The 24,083-nt window shown below is 36.1% G+C and overlaps 1 protein-coding gene across 1 annotated transcript; it reads left to right on the top strand.

Annotated features, from left to right (window-relative positions):
• The first annotated feature begins 979 nt into the window (after window positions 1–979).
• LOC101891596 (sodium- and chloride-dependent neutral and basic amino acid transporter B(0+)) lies at window positions 980–24,077 on the top strand. Its single transcript, XM_005185902.4, has 10 exons — window positions 980–1,972; window positions 12,573–12,707; window positions 12,761–12,930; window positions 12,992–13,122; window positions 13,189–13,324; window positions 17,199–17,526; window positions 17,592–17,740; window positions 17,903–18,031; window positions 18,099–18,305; window positions 23,650–24,077. Exons 1-10 carry the CDS (start codon window positions 1,810–1,812, stop codon window positions 23,929–23,931), a joined length of 1,830 nt encoding a protein of 609 aa, XP_005185959.2. The 5' UTR covers window positions 980–1,809; the 3' UTR covers window positions 23,932–24,077.
• The last annotated feature ends 6 nt before the right edge of the window (window positions 24,078–24,083 follow it).

Genomic DNA, 24,083 nt, shown 5'->3' with positions numbered 1-24,083 from the left:
ACCTCAAGCAAGCGCTTCGCCGGGAATGGGCCAAAATACAGCAGAGCAACATTCGGGCAGCGTGTGACGGTTTCATTGGCCATTTGAAGGCCATAATTCGTGCCAAAGGTGACCAATTCCAACAAATCGAAACTTATTCTAAAATTTTATGCTATTTTATTTTAAAAAAAATGTAAAAATAATGACGTTTGACTTTGTTGCAGTTTTTTTATCTCACCCTGTAATAATTTGTCACTGGAAAAATTTTTACAGCTGTCAGACGAGTGGCTTGGAAATATCAGCAGTCTGAAGTTGGTTGCAGTTTTTTCATCTCACTGTGTAAAGGCAGTACTAAATAGTACTAAATTTTGTATTGGGTGATTGAATAAAGCTGAAATACTGACCAAGTGGTACTAAATTGGGTATTGGGGGAAGAGATAGAGCTAGATTTTTGAAATTTGATATTGTGGTCTCAGTTGAAATCTGCAATATTCTATAGCGCCATAATCAAAATAACATATCCCCTTAAGTTCCAAATTTCTGAAGGATTTAGGCCAAAGGCCATTTTAGGACTTAGATCTCGCAATTTTAAGGTTTGTTTAAAATGTAGGACCCGGCGACTGGTTCTCGTTAACCGCGCTAAAGAAAATGCGATTCGGATTAAACGAATAATAATTATGATAAATATATTTAATATAAAAAGAGGTGATCTCCCTCGTTTAGGTCACTTTCAATCTCAACATGAATGTTAACAAATATCACAAAATTACCCATTGTGTGAACCAAAAATAAAAAAAGAAAACCTCCGACAGTGACGATTTCAGCTGGATGCCACTTGCGGATGATGTGTGTTGTTCTTGCATACGAATGAGCAAGCGATCACTCGCTCGCTCGCTCGATCGCTTGACATCAGATCATCTCTCCGTGGTTTGTGTCGTTCGTTCGCAGTGATCACAGAACTGCACTTGTTGTGTGTGCTACAGTTACTCCGTGTGGATGAATTTCTCGTTGGTGATATGGTGTGGTGGCCGCTGGCTAAAGCTTAAGAGCATTCGGAATTTCTCTGCCACCAGCTGGGGGGATTGATCAAATGCTTTTTGATTTGTTTAGCTAACGGATCGTTTAGTTGTTCGTCAAAGCTTCGACTAATTAGAACGCTGCATATTTACGCTGCTGCTTTCAATGCATTTGAATATTGAAACAACAACAAGAAAAAACAAACAAATCCGTGCTCACCTCGCCACCCCCCACCACTCCTCAACGTAATAGCCGTAATAGCATACATATATTTAATATGTTTTTGCATCGGGTGCGAGTGTGTGTGTGTTCGTATGTGTGCGCGCTTTTTGAATGAAAAAATTAATATCAATTAAAAGTTTGAATGAATACAACAACAACAACAACATCAGCAATAACGAGATTAATTAAAATTAGTGCTAAAGTTATTAAGACAACACAAAATCCGGAAATAACAAGGCATAAAACCTCAGCCATGTTTGAGTGAAACGCAAGTCTCATTACCTTGATCCGTTTCTTTTTTTTGCATTTGAACGCCGCCTCCTTTTTTTGTCAATCAAACACAAAAAATATAAATTATCGTTCTCACTTACAGACATACGACATCGTTCCGAATGTGCGTTCTTCATAAAATATTTTCAATGTCAAGTTCATAGAAAATTTGTTGTTATTATTATTTATTCTGTGTGCAAAACAATAAAAACAAAACGCAAACGCCAGTCTGCCTGCCTGCAAAGTAAACAGAACGCAAAGCAGCCCGCTTCTAAGGTATTTTGCATTTGCTGGTAAACGCGCTAAATCTGCCCGACCATCATGGTCTACGAGACGTCATATGAGAGCGGGCGCCAGCCCTTTGTGCCCGACACTCAACGCGGCAATTGGCTGCATCCGAATGATTTTATTTATGCCGGCCTGAGTTTGGCATTTCGCATTGATATCTTCTCGATGTCATGGTATTTGACAATGGAATCGGGAGGTGAGTTGTAAACAAATTGTGCCAAATGAAATAAATACAAAACTGTTCAAAAGGGGAAAAATACTTAAGCAATGGGAACAAGTAAGCAAAATCTATAGCCGTGCGGGGCCGACCATGTGATACCCTACAACACTACAATATGTTAGAAGTCCCTTTATGTCCAAATCTATTTTGGAAGATTTCGCTTTTGAAATTATGTCACGGAGCACTGACCAGATATGACCAGGACATTTGCCCAATATTTACGCACTCCGTCGTGCTGTTAGTTGTTGTGGTCCATTTTATAGCTAAATATAATCCAGTGGTCATTCAAAATGCCACAATTCTTTCCTGTCCTTAACTCTCTTCTTAAGCGTGAAGATTGGCTTCAATATTGTGTTCAGGAATTTTTTTTCTATTTTTGGTCCATTTAAACACCCAAATATATTGCGGACATTATTGAAAACAATAGGCCTAGCCCTTCTGAGCCTAACCCTACCCTTGTGAAAATTTTCGTGAGGATCGAACGATAATTGCAAATATTAAAAAAAAAAAAAAACTGTAGAGCAATTGCAAAATCAGATTTTTTTTTAGTTTTTGGTCCATTTCGACCCCTAAATATTATGCGATCATCTCCAATAGGCTTCTATTCTGGTTCTAGCCCCACCTCCATTCTAAATTTCGTGAAGATCGGGCCATAATTGCGACCTGTAGAGTGATTACAAATTAACATGGACAGACGGGCGGACGGACATACATAGCAAGATCGATTCAGCTCGGCGAGATAGGAAGATCTCTATATACTTTCCTATGTGGGAAACCAATATTTTCGAGGTGTTACATAATTTTTGGGCCAATCAAATTTATAATACCCCCAACACATAGTGTTGTAGGGTATAAAAATTGTTTGTGGTAAACCCCCAATTGGGGTTAAGGTAGTTGCCTTCCAGAGCGTCCCACAATCCATTAATTTTATCATTTTTGCATCATTGCTGGGATCGGAAAAAAAGTTTACATATTTAAGAGAAAACGAGCAAACAAAGCAGCTAGTGTAGATTTTACCCAAATCCAATATTTCTGGCCCAAACCTTTTTATACCCTCAGCCATATGGCTAGAGAGGGTATATATCATTTGATACGCCCAAAATGTGCCTCATCGAAATAACGGTTTCCGAAGCTAGGTCTATTTGAACATTTGGAGTCGATCTAGCGATGTCTCTCCGTCCGTCTTGTCTTGGTACATCGTAATATTATTGTCAAACTTAGATCGTGTTCGGAGATGGGAAATATCGGTCCACTCCTTCTGGTGCCTCTGCCACAAAGGTTCAAAATTTTGAATTATTACGACTCTTATAAAATGTGATGTAAGAGTACGATTGTCTTCAAATTTCACACATCCCAATCATTTTATTAAGCCAAGGTCTGGTGCCTTGATGGAATAGATCGGTCCACCCCTTCTAGTACTTCCCCCCCAAAAGGTCGAAATTTTGAATATCCATTGAGCTCATTAACATTAAAATTAACATCCTAATCCATTTAGACTTGGCACATCTGAATATTTCCATCAACGCAAGATCTGTTATAAAGATGGTAGAGATCGGATCATTTCTTCTGGTACCTCCCCCACAAAGAGTCAACATTTTGAATAACCAAAACGATCATAAAATCCGAAATAAGTACCCGCTTCTCTTCAAATTACACACATCACGTTATTTCTGCTAAACAAGATCTGCTGTGAAGATGGAATATATCGGTCCACTCCTTCTGGTACCTTCCCCCAAGGCGTCAAAAGTGTGAATATGCATGAAGCTCATAAAACATGAAATAAACAATCCATTCCATTCAGACTTGTCACATCCCTATATTTCCACAAACATAAGATGTGATATAAATATGGTAGAGATCGGACCATTTCTTCTGGTTCCTCCCCCCACAAAGAGTCAACATTTTGAATAACCAAAACGATCATAAAATCCGAAAAAAACATGTGGTTCTCTTCAAATAACACGCATCAAAATATTTTTGTTAACCCAAGGTCTGGTGTGAAAATGGGATATAAATGGGACACTCCTTCTGATACCTCCCCCACAAAGGGTCAACATTTTGAATATCCATGAAGCTCATAAAAGGCGAAATTAACATCCGGTTCTATCCAGACTTGTTACATCTCAGCATTTCCATCAACACAAGATCTGTTATAACGATTGTACAGATAGAAGCATTTCTTCTGGTTCAAGATTTTTGAAAAACAAAACGCTCAAAGAAAGCGAAGTAAACATCCAACTGTCTTCAAATTTCACACATCCAAATATTTTTGCTAACACAACATCTGTTTTGAAGATAATATAAATCCGCCATCCCCTTCTTAGATGAAGTATGAAAATGGAATACTTTGTTCCGCTATATCTATTTCCACATTTTCCAAAAATTTACACATATCTCATATAAAGTATTAGAAGTAGTCGTTATAGTCCAAATCTGGCACGTCTTGAAATTTATATCAGTCTTACGTCAGATACGAATTGGTCAATATTAGCAAACTGCTTTAGAACCTTCCCCATAAAGGCTCAACCGTTTGAATAATCATAACTCATGGCTGGGGGTATACATCTGTCGGCAAATCCGACTGATACTATTTTACTTGTTCCATCAGTATTAGATGAAATGGAATGCTTGGGTCCATCGGATGCACTTTTTTGCATTTTCCAAAACTTAACATATGTCTCACATAAAGTGAAGGAAGTAGTCAATATGGTCCTAATTTTTGTACGTTGTAATATTTATATCAGACTGTGTCAGATACGAAATAGAAAATATTGGCCCACTCCTGTGTAACCTCCCTCATAAACTGTCAACAGTTTAAATAATCATAACTCAAGTCATTTGCAAAAATCATGAAATTAAATTGTATACCCTCAGATACATAATTAAATTAGTACCACTCAGTACTTTTCGAACAATTATAGTACACATTTCAAAAAACCCCCTCCATATCTCAACCACAGACACCAACAGTAATATCCATATCAAATTTCAGAATTGCAACTCTATTCCTTCACTCAATACCAAAAATAGTAGCATTTAGTTATTTTCGTACAGTTAAACTAGGCATTTTTCTCAAGGACATTGTATTAAAAATGCAGACACCAACAGTGACATCTATATAGAATTTTCAATATGTCAATATCAGATTTGAGGAATCCAGTCCTATTCCTTCACCTAATACCAAATTTAGTACCATTTAGTACTTTCGTACAAATATAGGACGAATTTCACCTTCAAATCTCCCACCTTTAAATCTCACCCTCAGATAATTACAGTTATCTAAATATCAAATTTCAGGATTTCAGCCACATTCCTTCACCCAATACCGAACTTCGTACCACTTTGTACTTTTCCAACAATTATAGTACACATATACAAAACGCCCTCTATAATTTTAGGATTTCAGCTCTATTCCTTCACCTAATCCCAAATTTAGTACTATTTAGTGCTTTTCAAACAATTATTGTACACACTTCCATAAAACTACCTTCCTATCTCATTTCCAGAAACCAACAGAGACCTCAATATTATATTTGAGGATTACAGCCGTATCACCTCATGCAATACCAAATTTAGTACCATTTAGCACTCATTTCCAAAACCCCCTCCATATGTCCTAGCTACACATGAACGGGGTCCCAAATAACAATTTTCAGATTCCAAGAACAATATGTTTACCCAATCCCAAATTGTACCAAACATAGTACTATTTAATACTTTTACTTGCAGTACACATTTCAAAATTCCAACTTCATCCGTTCACCCTGAACCAAACTCTTTCTTATACTTTGATATATTCTTGGGCAGGACTAGAAAAAGTGGTCGAATATTGTCCAATTCTCAATACTCTTTGCGGTTTATATGTGAAATATATAAAACTTTCTTCTGCGAACTTTGAATTCGAAAGTTGCATTCGAAATTTATGTACTACAAGTGAAAAAATATGTGTTTTCTTTTTATACCCTGCACCACATAGTGGTAAGAGTATTATGTCTTTGTGCATTTATTTGTAACATGGAGAAGAAAGAGAGATAGATCCATAGTTACTTTTGAGGATATTCATAGAATCACTTTCTGAGTCGATTTATGCATTTCAGTCCGTCCGTCCGTCTGTCCATGTATTCTTGTACGCATTCATTATTTGATTGAGATGAAATTTTCCAAACAATATTTGTTTGGCCCAAGGACGAACATTATTTAAGTTGGTGATCATCGGATCAGATTTAGATGTAGCTCCCATATATCTTCAACCGATTTCGGGTTAATTGTGCACCAAATGGTCAATATAAGTCCAAATAACCTGAATTTTGGCACATCAAACCAAATTCAGTCAAGAATCAAGTAAATCAAATTAGGTGCAAATCGTTTCAGATATAGCAATAGCGTCCATATATATGTTTCATCCGATTTGGGATTTAAAGTCCCTCACAAGCGTATTTGGTACCAGATATCAGATATAGCCTAGAAATACCTCTGCCAAATGTTATAAAGATCGGTTCTGATTTGGATGTAGCTCCCATATATATCTTTAACCGATTTCGGCCAATAGCACCAAATGGCCAATATCAGCCCAAATAACCTGCATTTTGGCACATCTGACCGAATTCAGTCTAGAAGCAAGTACATCAAATTTGGTGTAAATCGATTCAGATATAGCCCACATATATTCATCCGATTTGGAGTTAAAAATCCCTCACAAGCGTTATATGCATTCCACAACAATGATCTTTGGTACCAGATATCAGACACAGCTCAGAAATAAGTGTATGTAAATTTTGCCAAGATAGGTTCAGATTTGGATATAGCTTACATATGTATCCTCAACTAATTTCGGGTTAATTGCGGCCAATATCAGTTCAACTGACCTGAGTTTTGGTACATCCAACCGAATTCAGTCTACAAGCAAGTACATCAAATCAAATCGGTTCAGATATAGCTATAGCTCCCATATATATGTTTCATCCTATTTGGAGTTTAAGTCCCTCACATTCGTAATATGCATTTGACAGCAATGATATTTGGTACCAAATATCCTATAAAGCTCGGAAATACATTTGCCAAATTTTATCGATATAGGTTCAGATTTGGATATAGCTCCCATATATATCCTTAATCCGATTTCAGGTATATTGTGCAATTAATGGCTAATATCAGCCCAAATGGAGTGAATTTCGGGACGTACGTTTCCAATTTGTGGCTCGGCTCGATATATATTTTTTTAATATAATCCTTCCCCAAATGATATTATTAAATTAAAATTCTCCGTCAAATTTAGTGAAAATCGATTCAGAATTGGATATGCCTCCCCTATTTTAGTTCACTCAGAAACAAAACTATAACTTCTGTAAAGTCAAATGTTGATATATGGTACGATATACTTCAAATGAATTATTTTGTTACGGGAGCTCTACTAAATATGCATATAGTCGGCCCGCCCGACTTTTGACTTTTCCTTACAGGTTAATATATGTGAATTCCTGGCATTTAGGAAAGAGTTAGACTTTCGATGTCTTCTTTGACTTATATCCTCGCATTGTTATCTATATTATTGCCGAAGATACTATATACCTAAAAGGAATTCCAAGGAATTTTAATCCGAAAATCTATAAAAGTGTTGAAGACGGCGGAACTTATCCCCTCTTTTTAAGTTACTTTGCGATGTAAGTCTTTAAAAGCCGTGCATCGGCCTTTCTCTATTTATTTCTACTTTTATGTTCTACTGAGATTTGGCTTTGAGTCAAGTCGATTTATTTTTAAGTTACATGAAAGACATATATTTTAATCATAAAATTTCATCGGTGAATTGAATATTTCACCATTTACAATGGCATTTAAAAGATTCCATGTACCGGTACTTTTTTATTAGAAATTATTGATAAAAACACGAATTATCGCGTTTTTGCAATTTTTTTTTATTTATATATATACACTATGTATATATGTTCATGTATTCTAATGAAAATAATTTAATATATTGATAATGAAAACTTTTCAAATTTCAATACAATAGTCCCTGGAATAAGAAATATTCATACAGACGTACGTATAACTATGTATAATATACTGTAAACGATGTGAACATATTATTTACTGATAACCACAATTTTATAATCGAAAGAAAACAAAGATTACAATTATTATATAATTAAGCATTATATTGCACGTATAGATGCTGTCTACCACTTAAATACACATGTTCATATACCTATTAAGGGGAAATAGCCATATAGCTATAAAAATGAAAAAAAATTGTAAAATGTAAAGTGAAATTTAAAAAAAAAATCACAAAATGATAACTCAACCCTAACCTATATAAATGGCGCAAAATGGTTGTCAATTATGAAATTGCAAAGTATAAATTGCAATAGGTTCATACAAATTTAAGAAATATCCGGTTCTTTCAGAAGTCCAATTGTTATCTCATCCCATTTGGTTAAAGTCTCATAATTTTGCACAAATACGTGTTTAGGACACATAATATGTGGCAGCAATGATATACCCTAATCATTTGTCCATAATCTAGTTATGGTAGAAATTATGCCGTGTGTGTACTTTGAAGAAAAGTGGTGAATAATCTTGTATTTTATGAGAAATCTAAATTTTACATAAATAAAACCACGTTCAAAGCATGGATTTAACGAGTCCTCATCTCGGTTTATACGAGATGTATTTGATTTGTTTCGAAATTTTTGAACTTTTGTGGGGGAGAAAGAGTGGACTGATATATTCCATTGCTCTTATAAACGACAAAAAATTGGGACGGATGTATTTAAAGTAGATCGGTTAACAATAGACGGTTGTTAAACATTTTACGAGAGTTTTTATTCTTCAGAATTTCTGCCAAGGCCAAATTTAGTAACATTTAGTACGCATATCCAAAAGAATCTAACTCTCTAAATTCTAGACACCACACAACAGTGATCCAAAATTAGTACCATTAAGTACTATTCGAACAATTACAGTACATAACTCCAAAAGCAGCTCCATATCTCAATTCCAGATCAAGTTTGAGGATTCCAGCTCCATACCTTCACTTAATGTCAAATTTAGTAACCCTCAGTACTTTTCGTATAACTTTAGTAAAAATTTGCAAAACCCTTCTATATCGCGTTGCTAGACACTAAATACTAAATTTCAAGGTTTCAGCGTCAGTGTCACCCTATATCAAATATAGTAGCATTTAGTTCTTTTCGAACAATTATAGTACGTATTTAAAAACAATCTCCATATCTAAACCTCAGATATCTATATTGATATCAAATGTCAGGATTTCGCCTCATTAATTTCTCCCGTTACCAAATTTAGTACCATTTAGTACAATTATAGTGGGGATATCCTCAACCAGCTCCTTCTTTCAACCGCAGACTGCAACAGGGAAATCCATATCACATTTCAGGATTTAAACTCTATCCCTTCTTCTAAATATCAAATTTCAGAATTTTATCTCAATTTTTTCACCCAATACCAAATATAGCACTTTTCGTACAATTATACTACACATTTTCAAATCCACCCCCATATCTCAATTCCAGATACCAACAGATACCTCAATATCGATTTAAAGATTTCAGTCCAAACGCTTCACCCAATAAAAAATTTAGTACAATTAAGAACTTTTCGTACAACTCCTATAGAATAGTGTTGAATTGTTTTTTCGGGATACCATAGTATTTTGTTGTTGCAAATTGGTCAATCTTAATCCCTTTATTGTTGTTTTTATGAAAACAACGTTTGTTTATTGGCGGAGAACGATGGTAATGTTTAAGGCATGGAATACCTAGGTTTCGGAAAGAGCTACCAATCCTCACCAGTTCTCTTGTTTTTTTTTGTCTGGTATATTCTCCTCGGAAGTTATTAAAAAAAACCCAGTAAGGAAAGCTCAAAAGTCGGGCGGGGCCGACTATATGATACCCTACACCACTATGCATATTTAGTAGAGCTCTCGTAAAAAGGTTTATACAGGGCATTTCAGAACTCTATGAGATATTTGGTACAAAATCAAAATCTATCTAATTCTGTCGTGCATTTTACGAACTATAGCTATTTCTGAACCGGGTTTCTCCAAATTTGACGTATTAGCTTCTAGACTGAATTCGGTCTTATGTACGAAAATTCAGGTGATTTGGGCTGATATTGGCCATTTGATGCACAATTAACACGAAATCGGATGAATATATATATGGGAGGCATATCCAAATCGGAACACATTTTAATAAAATTAAAATCAACTATTTTTGGGCTTTATCTGATACCAAATATCATTCCTGTGGAGTGCATTTTACGAATGTGAGGGACTTAAATCGGATGAAAGATATATATGGGAACCGATTTTTACTAAAATTGGTGTACTTGCTTCTAAGCTGGTTTCGGTCGGATTTGCCAAAATTGATGCTATTACGGCCATTTGGTGGTCAATCACCCGAAATCGGATGAAGATATATATGGGAGCTATATCCAAAATGAACCGATTTCGATAAAATTTAAAACAGCTATTCCTGTGCTCCATCTAATATCTGGTACCAAATATCACGGTTGTGGAGTGAATATTACGAATGTAAGGGACTAAAACACTAAATCGGATGAAATATATATATGGTTGCTATATCTATATCTGAACCGATTTTCACTAAATTTGATATACTTGCTTCTAGGCTGAATTTGGTTCGATGTACTAAAATTCAGTCCATTTGGACTTATATCGACCGTTTGGTGCACAATCAACCCGAAATCGGATGAAGATATATATGGGAGCTATATCCAAATCTGAACCGATTTCGATAAAATTACAAACAGCTATTTCTGGGCTGTATCTTATATCTGGTACCAAATATCATTCTTGTGGAGTGCATATTACGAATGTGAGAGGCTTAAACACCAAATCGGATAAAACATATATATTGGAGCTATAGCTGTTTCTGAAACGATTTTCTCCAAATTTGTTGTATTTGCTTTAAGGCTAATCTCGGTCACATGTGCCAAAATTCGGGCCATTTGGGCTGATATTGGCCATTTGGTGGTCAATTAACCCGAAATCGGATGAAGATATATATGGGAGCTATATCCAAATCTGAACCGATTTCGATAAAATTTAAAACAGCTATTTCAGTGCTCCATCTAATACCTGGTACCAAATATCACGGTTGTGGAGTGCATAGTAGGAATGTGAGGGACTTAAAGATCAAATCGGATGAAAGATATATATGGGAGCTATAGCTATATCTGAACCGATTTTCTCCAAATTTGATATACTTGCTTCTAGGCCGAACTCGGTTGGGTGTGCCAAAACTCAGGTAATTTGGACTGATAGTGGACATTTGGTACATTTGGACTGATAGTGGACATTTGGAGCTATATCTAAATTTGATCCGATTCTCACCAATTTCAATAGGGTTCGTCCTTGGGCCAAAAAAATATTGCTTGGAAAATTTCATCTCAATCGGATAATAAATGAGACCTGCATTTTGTTCACAAGAATACATGGACAGACGGACTGACTCAGAAAGTGATTCTATGCAGGTTCTCAAAAGTAACTATGGGTCTATCTCGTTTCCTTCTCCATGTTACAAACAAATGCACAAAGACATAATACCCTTACTACTATGTGGTGTAGGGTATAAAAACTATGACAAAATTTTTTTTTACCCAAGTGAAGAGATCGGCTACATTTTCGAACAACCGCCAAATCTCAACCTCAGATCAATATCAAATTTCAGAATTGTATCTCTATCGCTTCATCCGATACCAAATATAGTGCCATTCTGAACTTTTCGGATCGTATAATTAAAATACACACTTCCAAAAGTACCTCCACATGTCAAGGCTACATATTAATAGCGACCCTAATACCAAATTTTATATTTTAAGTTCTATCTGTTCATACAATATCAAATTGTACCAAATATAGGAATATTTAGTACTTTACGTTCATTTGTAGTACACATTTCCAAAACCACGCCTTTATCACAAATCTACCTATAACAGGGACCCCAATACAACATTTAAAAATTCCAGCTTCATCTGGTCACCCTAAACCAGATTCTTCGGAATTTAGTACCACTTAGTACAGTTGGCACAATTAGTGCCCATATCCAAAATATCCTTCGTATATCAAACTTACTTTTCCAACTCATACCAAATTTCAATTTTTTACCTCTATCCGTTCACATAATACCAAATGATAGACTTTTAGAACGTTTGTAATCATAAATTTCCAAAACCCTTCGGTACATCTATCCTGCACTACATAAGAGACTCTCATTCCAAATTACAGAATTCTAGCTCATTCTGTTTGTTTAACACAAAATTTTTGTACTGTTCGTACCCTTTTAACAAATTTCGAACCCTTTTTACAGGTTACTCGCCAAGACTTGGTCTTTTCGAAATTTGTAAAAAGGGTTCGAAATTTGTTAAAAGGGTACGAAAAGTATGAAAATTTTATGTTAGACAAACGGAATGAGCTAGAATTCTGTAGTTTGGAATCAGAGTCTCTTATGACGTGTAATAAGGCTGGGGGGGCTTCGAAATTTGTTAAAAATGTTTTTTTTTTTAATTTCCAAATATTTACATCAAATTCCAGTTGTCTCCTTCCTGCCCGTCTATCTTATCAGCTTGGCTGTCTATATAATACCATTTATTGTTATACAATCGTTTATGGGTCAGTTTTCCAGCAGTGGGTTTATATCATCGTTTCGTTTGGCGCCATTATTTAAAGGTAATATTTCTCAATCAACCACACAAACCCCGAAATTAACCTCTCTCCCACAGGTATTGGTTATGTTACCCTGGCCATGAATATCTGTGTGCTGACCTACTATAGCATATTTGCCATGGTGCCACTGCTGTATTTCTTTGCCTCAATGAATCCCACCTTGCCATGGAGTTGTGAAGGATTTAAAACATGGGCCCAGAACCTAACCGAGGATCAGGAAATCAATGTAAGTTGAAAGGAGAGACATTACGATTGGATCAACTTAAATTGCTAGTTTTTATTTTCAGTTGTGTAATATGAAATTTGGTAATCTCACCGAATTTATTGAGGGCAGTGGATCTGGGGAGGGGACAAATGAAACTTCTTCATACCATGATAATTATGTTAATCATCATATACCCTCCGTTTTGTATTTCCAGTAAGTTTTGAATACACTTTCTTCAATTTTTATATAATTGCTTCCGATTTTCTTTTTTATTTCAAGTTCCCTATTCCACGACCTGAATCTGTTCGACTACAATGATGTGGATTACTCAATGTCGTGGCAGTTGATTCTATGTGCCCTGTTTGTTTGGGCCATTGTTGCAGTTATAGTCTACAGATTTTTCAAAACCGAAACGGTAAGTTATGTTATGCCCATGGCAATGATTTAACTGTTTATATCAAGTTTCGTACATTTATGTAAACTTCACTAGTAAGGAAAGGTCAAAAGTCGGGCGGGCCGACTGTATGATACCCAACACCCCATGTAGATCGAAGTTACATAAAAATCTGAACCGATCTTGATAAAATTTGGCAGAGGTATTTCTGGGCTGTAACTGATATTTGGTACCAAATATCATTCCTGTGGAGTGGATATTATGAATGTGAGGGACATAAACACCCAAATCAGGTAAAACATATATATTAGAGCTATAGCCATATCTGAACCGATTGTCAACAAATTTGATGTACTTGCTTCTACACTGAATTCGGTCGGATGTGCCTAAATTCAGGTCATTTGGACTGATATTGAGCATTTGGTGCACAATTAACACCAAATCGGTTGAAGATCTATATGTCAGCTATATCCAAATCTGAACCGATCTTGACAAAATTCGATACACTTACTTCACAGCTGTATCTTATATCTGGCACCAATGATCATTGTTGTGGAATGCATATTACGCTTGTGAGGCACTTTAAACCCTAATTCGGATGTATATGGGAGCTATATCCTAATCTGATCCGATCTCGATAAATTTTTTTTTTCTGATCCGATCTCGATAAAATTTTACAGAGGTATTTCCGAGCAGTATCTGATGTCCGGTACCACATATCATACAGGTGGAGTGCATGTGAGGGACTTAAACCCCCCAAATCGGATTGAACATATATATGGGAGCTATAGCTACATCTGAACCGATATTCTCTAAATTTAATGTACTTGCTTCTAGACTGAATTCAGTGGGATGAACCAAAATTCAGGTCATTTGGACATTTATTGGCAATTTGGTGCACAATAACCTCGAAATCGGCTGAATATATATATGGAAGCTATATATAAATTTGAAGCGATTCTCACCAATTTCAACAATTGTCCTTGGGCCAAACAAAAATTATTTGGAAAATTTCATCTCAATCGGATAAAAAATGCGACCTGTATGTTGTTCACAAGAATACATGGACAGAAAGTGATTTTATGAAGATCCTCAAAAGTAACTATGGGTCTATCTAACTTCCTTCCGCATGTTACAAACAAATGCAGAAAGACATAATACCCTTAGCACTATGTGGTGTAGGGTATAAATATTGGTGCCATTTCTTATACCCTCAGCCATATGTACATCATTTGATAGGGCCAAAACGTGCCTCCTCGAAATAACTGTCTTAGACCCTAGGTCTTTTTGGACCAAAACCGTTTCAGGGCATTTGGAGTCGATCTAGCGATGTTCGTCCGTCTGTCTATCTGCCTGGCTGGTTGGTTCGCACGATAACTCTCGAAGGCAGTATTCGATTTGGTAAATACTTGGTACATCGTAATATTATTATTAAACTTAGGTCGAGTTCGGAGATGGGCAATATCGGTCCACTCCTTATGGTACGTACACCTCCAAAGGTCGACATTTTCAAAAAAAAAATGCTTCACAGAAAAAGAAAGGATTATCCGATTTTGATCCAACTTAGCAAATACTAATATTTGAATCAGTTCTAGATCCGATGCGAAAATGAACAATATCGGTCCACTCCATCAAGTACATCCCCCACAAAGGGTCAAAATTTTGAATAATTACAACTCTTATAAAATGTGATGTAAGAGTCCGATTGTCTTCAAATGTCACACATCCCAATAATTGTGTATGCCCAATGTCTGGGCCAAGATGGAATACATCGGTCCACTCCTTCTGGTACCTCCCCCACCAAAGATCGACATTTTCCAAAAAAAAAGCTTCACAGAAAAAAAGGATTATCCGATTGTGCTCCAACTTTGGAAATCCTAATATTTGAATCAGTTCTACGTCAAGTGCGAAAATGGACAATATCGGTCATTCGATCAAAGGGTAAAAATTGTGAATAATTATAACTCCTATAAAATGTGATGTAAGAATCCGATTGTCTAAAATTTCACACCACCCCAATATTTTTATAAATCAATGATCTGGTGTTAAGATGGAATATATCGGTCCACTCCTTTTGGTACCTCCCCCACAAAGGCTGAAAATTTTGAATATCTATGAAGCTCATAAAACGCGAAATTAACATCCGATTCCATTGAAGACTTGGTACATCTCAATATTTCCATCAACGCAAGATATGTTATAAAGATGGTGAAGATCGGACCATTTCTTTCGGTACCTCCCCCACATTTGGTTCAAAACATGGAAAAACCATGCGCTCATAGAAAGCGAAATAAGCATCAAACTCTCTTCAAATTACACACATACAAATATTTTTGCTAACTCAAAATCTGTTGTGAAGATGATGTATATCTAAGAACGCCTTTTTGCACCTCACCCACAAGGGATCACAATACTTTTATCTGTCATAACTTGCGGAACAAACAAATTGCTTTATCTAAATATTTTTCTCAACTAGAAACCTGAGATGAATATGAAATTTATGATTTCGCACAAAATTGGATACAGATGTTCGATTTGCTTGTAATTTTGCCCAAACCGATATTTGTATCTGTATTAGAAGAAGTGTGGAAATGGAGTATACTTCGGTCCACTATATTTGGTACCTCAGGCACTTTTCAACATTTGTTAAAATTTTCACATGTCTCATTTAAAGTGACGGAAAGAACCAATATAGTCCAATCCCGCACGTCGCAATATTTATATCATATTTATTTAGGTCCGATACGAAATAGAGATTATTGACCCATCCCTTCGAATCCTACTCCATGGAGGGTCAACAATTTGAATAATAATAGCACAAGTCAACATATATTTGAATAATCGAACATTTGGCTGGGTATGCATCTGCCGGCAAAATCGACTGATACTTTTTATACCCTCCACCATAGTATGGAGGGTATATTAAGTTTGTCATTCCGTTTGTAACATCTCTAAATATACAATTTAGACCCCACAAAGTATGTATATTCCTGATCATCATAAAATTCTATGTCGATTTAGCGATGTCCATCCGTCTATCCGTCTCTCCGTCTATGGAAATCACTCTAGCTTCCGAACAAATTGAAGTAGATTGATAAAAATTTATTCAAATGTATGTTATGTCTACAGGACTTTTGGCATTCAAAATGGACCATGTAGATCCACGTTTTGGTATAGCCCCCATATAACGGTACCTTCCGATATTCGGTATTTTAATGATTTTAGCGACATTATTTAGCGGATTTGTTTCAAATTTGGTATTTGAAATTCGTAATGGTTACTACAGCCTAAGACAGAAAATTGTCTGCGCAGGTCCATGTTTTGGTATAGCCCCCATATAACGGGACCTTCCGATATTCGGTATTTTAATAGTTTTAGCGGCATTATTCACCGGAATTATTTCAAATTTGGTATTTCAAATTCGTAATGGATACTACAGCCTAAGACAGAAAATTGTCTGGGCAGGTTCACGTCTTCGTATAGCCCCCATATAACGGTACCTCCCGATATTCGGTATTTGGATGATTTTAGCTACATTATTCACCGAATTTTTTCATTCAAGTTTCGCATTTGTGTATAGTAATGGTTTACGACAAAAGTTGTCTATGCAGGTCCACGTCATCGTATAGACACTAATATAACGACTACGTTCGGTATTTTTAAGATTTTAACAGAATTTTTAATGGATTTTATTTATTTATTTATTTTTTTTTTTTTTTGAAAATTGTCAAAATCGTTCCAAATGGTGGAGGGTATTCAAAGATCGGCCCGGCCGAACTTACAGCTTTTTTACTTGTTTAACTTGCTATTGTTTCTGTTGCACAGTGTAATTAACTGAACTTTTTCTCAATTTCTTGTTGCAAGACCTTTGTAATGTATTCTAATCTATTTTCAGTTCGGTGTCATTGTTCGCTATTGCGTTTGGACTTTACTCGGAATTTTGGTGTTTCTTTTGATACGTTTCAGTTTTTTGCCCGGAGCTGAGAAAGTGTATCGTCATCTCTTCATACCGACATGGAGGGATATTGGTGCTGGTATTGCTGCCATACCGATATATGGTATATCGGGTTTTGGTCCCGGTTGGGGTCTATTCATAACCCTGTCAAGTTATAATAAATTCAAAACGAACATTGTCAAGTACAGTTGGATAATTGGACTGGGGCAATTTTTCCTCATCTTGGGCATAGATATGTTGCAGAACTTTACCGAGGTCTATTTGAGAGGTAAGGATGACTATTAAAATATTCTTTTTTTTATGAAAAATATATTATTTCTTTTTTTTATACAGTTAAAACGGAAAACAACTACTATTCGGAAGTGGAGAATATTTGGACCCTGTATCTTTCCAGTGGCAGTGTAATGGCCGATATGCCTTGGCCCAATTTCTGGTCGATGCTGTTGTATTTCATGTTGTTCCTTAGTGGCATGTTATTAATTGTAAGTTTTGGCTGGAGTAGTTTCATTATCATGAGTTAGGGGCAAAAATGGCTGAGATTTCGAAAAAGTTTCGGAATATCCACGCAAAATTGAGCAAATATTTTCGAATCAGAATCTTGAGATATGCAAATATTCACTTTACTCATAATATTCCCATTACAGCTAATTCAATTGAATTCAATTTTAACCACAATATTTGATGAATTCGTCAAACTTCGCGAAAAGAAATTGGAAGTTTCAATGGCCTTAGTTGGTCTGATGACAGCGGTTTCTTTATATTTTACATCGAATGTAAGTTGCCACGATATTTCGGAAATCAAAACAGAAAAATCTCATTAATATCCCGTTACTTTTCCAGCACGGTGTTACCTATTTCACGGCCCTGGCAGTTGATACTTATACCACTCATACGGCCATTAATTTACTATTAATTTTGGTCGTCCTCTGGATATATGGCCGGGTTCGTTTCCAACGTGATTTTGAATTTATGACCAATCATCGTTTCTCCACCTGGAATATCAATATTTTGAGATTCGTGGCACCAATGGGTATGCTGTTGGCATTGGTAAGTGTCATTAAAAATACTATTTACTCAAGGGTCCAAGCTTCGAAGTCGGTTGGAGCTTCTTAAAAAAATGCAATAAAAAAATCTTGGTTTTGGGGTGTGATGATCCATTTAATAGTCCAAGATCAAAGCTTCGAGGTCTTGCTAAAAAAATTCCGAAAAATCAATACTTCCAGGTCAGGTGGTCCATCTAAAATATTCCCGAAAAATCCATGTTTCAATATCTGATCGCTCATCTAAAAATATTCCCTGAGTAGCCTACGCTTGATATCTGGTGGGCCTTCTGAAAATACACCCTTCAATAATGGTCCGTATAATAATCCAAGATCAAGATCAATGCTTCGAGGTCTGCTTCTTGGTCAGGTGTCCATCCAAAATTTTCCTTTTGATTCCATACTTCAATAAAAAACACAAATGCAAAGGTATCAGTCGGTTTTGTCGACAGATGCATACCATCAGCCAATGTTCGAATATTCAAATACTTCTGTTATGAACATTTCGACCTTATTCATATTCATATGTTTGTATGTGTGAAATTTGAACAGAGTTGGATGCTAATTTTGCTTTTTTTGAGCGGGCTCAAAATCTTGAACCCTATGTGGGGGAGGTACCAGATGGAATGGCCCGATTTCTACCATCTTCATAATAGATCTTGTGTTGACAAAAATGTTGAGATGTACCAAGCCTAAATGGAATCCGATGTTAATTTCACGTTTTATGAGCTTTTATGAGAAGGTACCCGAAGGAGTAGATTTTCACGGCTGAACTTTTGCTAGTAGAAATAATGAAATGTGTGAAATATGAGGAGAACCTGATGCTTATTTCGGATTTTATGATCGTTTTGGTTTTTCAAAACTTTGACCCTTTGTGGGGTAGGTACCAGAAAAAATCATCGGATCTCTATCATATTTATATGACCTTGTGTTGATGGAAATATTGAGATGTGTTAAGTCTAAATGGAATCGGATTTTAATTTCGAGTTTTATGAGCTTCATTGATATTCAAAATGTTGACCCTTTGTGGAGGAGGTACCAGAAGGATTGGACCTACATATTCCATATTCACACCAGACCTTGAGTTCATAAAAATATTGAGATGTGTGAAATTTTAAGACAATCGGATTCTTATATCACAAATTATAAAAGTGATTATTATTCAAAACTTTGACCCTTTGTGGGGGAGGTACTTGATGGAGTGGACCAATATTGTCCATTTTCTCAACTGACCTAGCACTGATGCAAATATTAGGATTTGCAAAGTTGTAGCAAAATCGGATTATCCCTTTTCTTTCTGTGCAGTAAATTATTATTATTATAATTTTTTTCTTGGCCTCCTGTGTGGGTTGTACCGGAAGGAGTGGACCGATATTGCCCGTCTCCATTCTAAGTTGGACAATAATATTACGATGTTCTAAGTTTGGATTATCGTATACACCAGCCAGAAAGACAGACGGACGGACGGACATCGCTAGATCAACTCAAAATATCCTGAGACGGATTTGGTCCAAAGAGACCTAGGGTCTAAGACCGTTATTTCTATGAGGCACGTTTTGGCCGTATCAAATAATATATACCCTCTCTAGCCATACGTCTGAGGGTAAAAAAATCCTAAAAATAGTTCATAATATTCCCAAATATAACTCGAGGTTTAAAAAAAATCCCTAAACATTGCGTGATTCAAGGGTTAAAAAATCCTCCCTAAAATCCACTCTTCCAAATCTCAAAAATATTGTTTTAAAATATTGAATTTGCGAAGTCTAAAAGTTTCCTTAAAAATTTGAATTTAAAAATATACCTTAAATTTTCAAGGTCTAAAGATGTTTTATAAAAAATCCAAGGTTCGACAACTATTCCCACAAAAAATCACGCGATAACTAGCAATAATTCCTAAAAAAAACACGGTTTTACGATCTAAAAATAATCCCAAAAATCCCCGCTCAGGATCTAAAGATACTCTCTAAAAATCCACCATTTTAAATGCAAACAAATAAAAAAGCAGCTAAGTTCGGTCAATTTAATACCTTCCACCATTTTGAAGGATATTGAAAAATTTCAAAAATGCCACATGAATGAAAACCGTTGTATGGGGGATATACGAAGACCCGCATATTTTTTGTCATAGACTGAAGTACCCGTTCCGAACTTTAAATACAAATTTAGAAATAATTCTTTTCAATAATCAAAAAACCCAATAAAGTCAGATTCCGTTATATGTGGGCTATACGAAAACCTTTATAGAGAATTTTCCTTCATAGGTTGTAGTATTCATTACGAGCTTAAAACTTCAAGTACGAAATTTGAATGATTGACCGATTCCGAACAAAAATGTCACTAAAATAATCAAATTAGGAATATCGGGAGGTACCGTCATATGGGGGATATACGATATCGTGGACCTATATAGACAATTCTCTTCCAGGTATTAAAGTACTCAGAAAGAACTCCTGGTGTGGAATTTCAGACAATTCTTTTGAAAGTTGTGGCTAAAATCATCATCTACCGAATATCGGGATGTACCGTTATAAAAATGTCCTTCCAAGGGGGTATGGTACACAGAAGTAACTCCTTCTGTGAATTTTAAACCAATTCCATTAAAAAATGTGGCTACAATCATCAAAAATAGCGAATATCGGGGGTACCGTTAAATAGCACATATTCGAACTTGGCCTGCCTGCACACAAAAGTCTGATCTGTGCAAAATGTTTATACCCTCAGCCATATGGCTAAGAAAGGTATAAATCATTTGATACGACCAAAACGTGCCTAGTCGAAATAACGGTTTTAACCCTAGGTCTCCTTGAACCAAAGCCGTTTCAGGACATTTGGGGTCGATCTAGCGATGTCCGTCTGTCTGGTTGGTGCTCACGATAACTCTCGAAGGCATTATCCGATTTGATCCAAACTTGGTACAACGTAATATTTTTGTCAAACTTAGATCGAGTTCGCAGATGGGCACTTCTTCTTGTACCTCCCCCACAAAAGGTCGATATTTCCAAAAAACATATTTCCTGCACAGAAAGAGAATCGATAATCCGATATTGCTCCAACTTTGCAAACCCTAACATTTGCGTCAGTGCTAGGTTAGGTGCGAAAATGGACAATATCGGTTCACTCCATCAAGTACCTTCGCCACAAAGGGTCAAAATTTTGAATAATTACAACCCTTATAAAATGTGATTTAAGAGTCTTCAAATTTCACACATCCCAATATTTTTATTAACCCAAGGCGTTGTGTTAAGATGGAATATATCGGTCCACTCTTTCTTGTACATCCCCCACAAAAGTTAAAATTTTCCCAAAAAAAAAAAATTTTTTGCACAGAAAGAGAAAAGATAATCGGATTTTGCTCCAACTTTGCAAACCCTAATATTTGCGTCATTGCTAGGTCAGGTGTGAAAATGGACAATATCGGTGCACTCCATCAAGTACCTCCTCCACAAAGGGTCAACCTTTTGAATAATTAAAAATCTTATAAAATGTGATGTAAGAGTCCGATTTTCTTCAAATTTCACACATCCCAATATTTTTATTAACCCAAGGCCTTGTGTTAAGATGGAATATATCGGCCCACTATTTCTGGTACCTCTCCCCCACAACGACATTTTGAATATCCATTATGCTAATAAAGCGCAAAATTAACATCCGATTCCATTTATTTTATTTTGAATATTTCTATCAACACAGGATCTGTTATAAAAGCGGTAGAGATCGGACCATTCCATTATGGTTTCCCTTAAATTGGATATAAACGTTCGATTTTCTTGAAATATTGCCCATACCAAAATCTGTATATGTATTAGATGAAGCATGCAAATTGAATACTTCGGTCGACTATATCTGGTACCTCAAGCACATTTCAACATTCTCTAAAATTGATCATGTATTTCATATAAAGTAAAGATAGTAGCCAATATAGTCCGAACCTGGCACGTCGCAATATTTATATCATCTGTATTCCGGTCCGACACGAAATGATCAATATTGACCCATTCCGTCGTAACCTAGTCCATAGAATAATCATAACAGAATTCAAAACATATTTAAATAATCGAGCCTTGGCTGAGGGTTACATCTGTCGGCAAAACCGACTGACATTTTCTGACTTGTTATACCCTCCACCTTGGAAAGGAGGGTATATTAACTTTGTCATTCCGTTTGTAACATCCTTAAATATTCGTCGTAGACCCCATAAAGTATATATATATATTCATAATCAGCATAAAATTCTAAGTCGATTTAACGATGTCCGTCTGTCTGTCTGTTGAAATCACGATACAGCCCACATTATTTGACGTAGAGTGCCAAAATTTAGCAGAGCAAATTGTATTGTATCTAGGATGATTGGTATTGAAAATGAGATATATCGGTCCACGTTCTGGTACAGTCCCCATATAACGGTACCTTCCGATATTCGGTATTTTGATGATTTATGCCACATTTTTTCACGGATTTGTCTGAAAATTGGTATTTGTAGGTCATAACGGGTCCCTGTGCGTGTGGAAAAACATTGCATGTATGGGTTCACGTTTTGGTACAGCCCCCATATAAAAGTACCTCCCGATATTCGGTATTTTAATTTTTTTTGCCACATTTTTTTCACGGATTTGTCTATAAATTTGTATTCGTTGGTCATAACGGGTTCCAGCTCCGGTGGCGAAAGATTGCATGTATGGGCCCATGATTTGGTATAGCCCCCATATAACGGTACCTCCCAATATTCGGTATTTTTATGGTTTTTGCCACATTTTTTCACTGATTTGTCTAAAAATTGGTATTTGTGGGTCATAATGGGTCCTAGTTCGTGTGGCGAGTCATTGTAATTATAGGTCCACGTTTTGGTATAGCCCCCATACAACGGTACCTCCCAACATTCGGTATTTTGATGACTTTTGACATATTTTTTCAAGAATTTCTCTGAAAATTGGTAGTTGTAGATCATAAAGGGTCCTAGTTCGTGTGGCGAGTCATTGTAATTATAGGTCCACGTTTTGGTATAGCCCCCATACAACGGTTCCTCCCGATATTCGGTAATTTGATGATTTTTGACACATTTTTTCACGGATTTGTCTGAAAATTGGTATTTGTAGGTCATATTGGGTTCTAGCTTCTTTGGCGAAACATTGCATGTGTAGGTCCACGATTTGGTATAGCCCCAATATAACGGTACCTGCCGGTATTCGGCATTTTAATGGTTTTTGCCACATTTCTTCTAATGTTTACTTAACCCTAAGGTGGAGGGTATTAAAAGTTTGGCCCGGTCGAACTTAATGTTTTTTTACTTATTTTTTAATGGCATTGAATATTATTATTTTAATTTGAAATATTTCTTTTTTTAATCCTTCCAGTTACTCGGCATTATTGTGGCCTTCTACGAGCATATGCTGTCAAATGTCATTATTGCTATTTTGGGTTTCATTTTTATGCTCCTGCCATGGCTATTCATACCCGGTTATGCCGCCCATTCAATGCTACAGAGCATGGGATCATTTAAGACACGGTTTCAACGATGTTGTCGTCCCACCGATTGGTATCCCACACAGCCCGAAGATCGCCAGCGTTATGAGGAAGCAATGGGTAATATGGAGATTACACACCAGCTGAATGAGGTGACCGACGATGTGTTGTAATCCAACGTAAAGTGTGGTGTGCGTGTGAAGGTACAAAGCATATATTTCAATATTGTGATAGATGGAACCATTGAATCGAATAACTTCAAATGTAAATATTCTTTGCTTTACCCCCCGTAGATAAATAGTTAAATAAAAATGAGATTTTTTAA

This window comes from Musca domestica, unplaced genomic scaffold (assembly GCF_030504385.1).
Source record: "Musca domestica strain aabys unplaced genomic scaffold, Musca_domestica.polishedcontigs.V.1.1 85, whole genome shotgun sequence".
In the NCBI taxonomy this organism is placed as follows: Eukaryota; Metazoa; Arthropoda; class Insecta; order Diptera; family Muscidae; genus Musca; species Musca domestica.
Note: the sequence above shows the minus strand (reverse complement) of the source record. Positions and strands in the feature narration are given on the sequence as shown.

What these genes read in the sequence shown, in the direction of transcription:
- LOC101891596 (XM_005185902.4), top strand. Translation starts at nt 1,810, where the DNA reads ATGGTCTACGAGACGTCATATGAGAGCGGGCGCCAGCCCTTTGTGCCC. An exon ending in GATTTTTCAAAACCGAAACG is followed by an intron (nt 13,325 to 17,198) that starts GTAAGTTATGTT and finishes ATCTATTTTCAG; the next exon opens with TTCGGTGTCATTGTTCGCTA. An exon ending in TACCGAGGTCTATTTGAGAG is followed by an intron (nt 17,527 to 17,591) that starts GTAAGGATGACT and finishes TTTTTTATACAG; the next exon opens with TTAAAACGGAAAACAACTAC.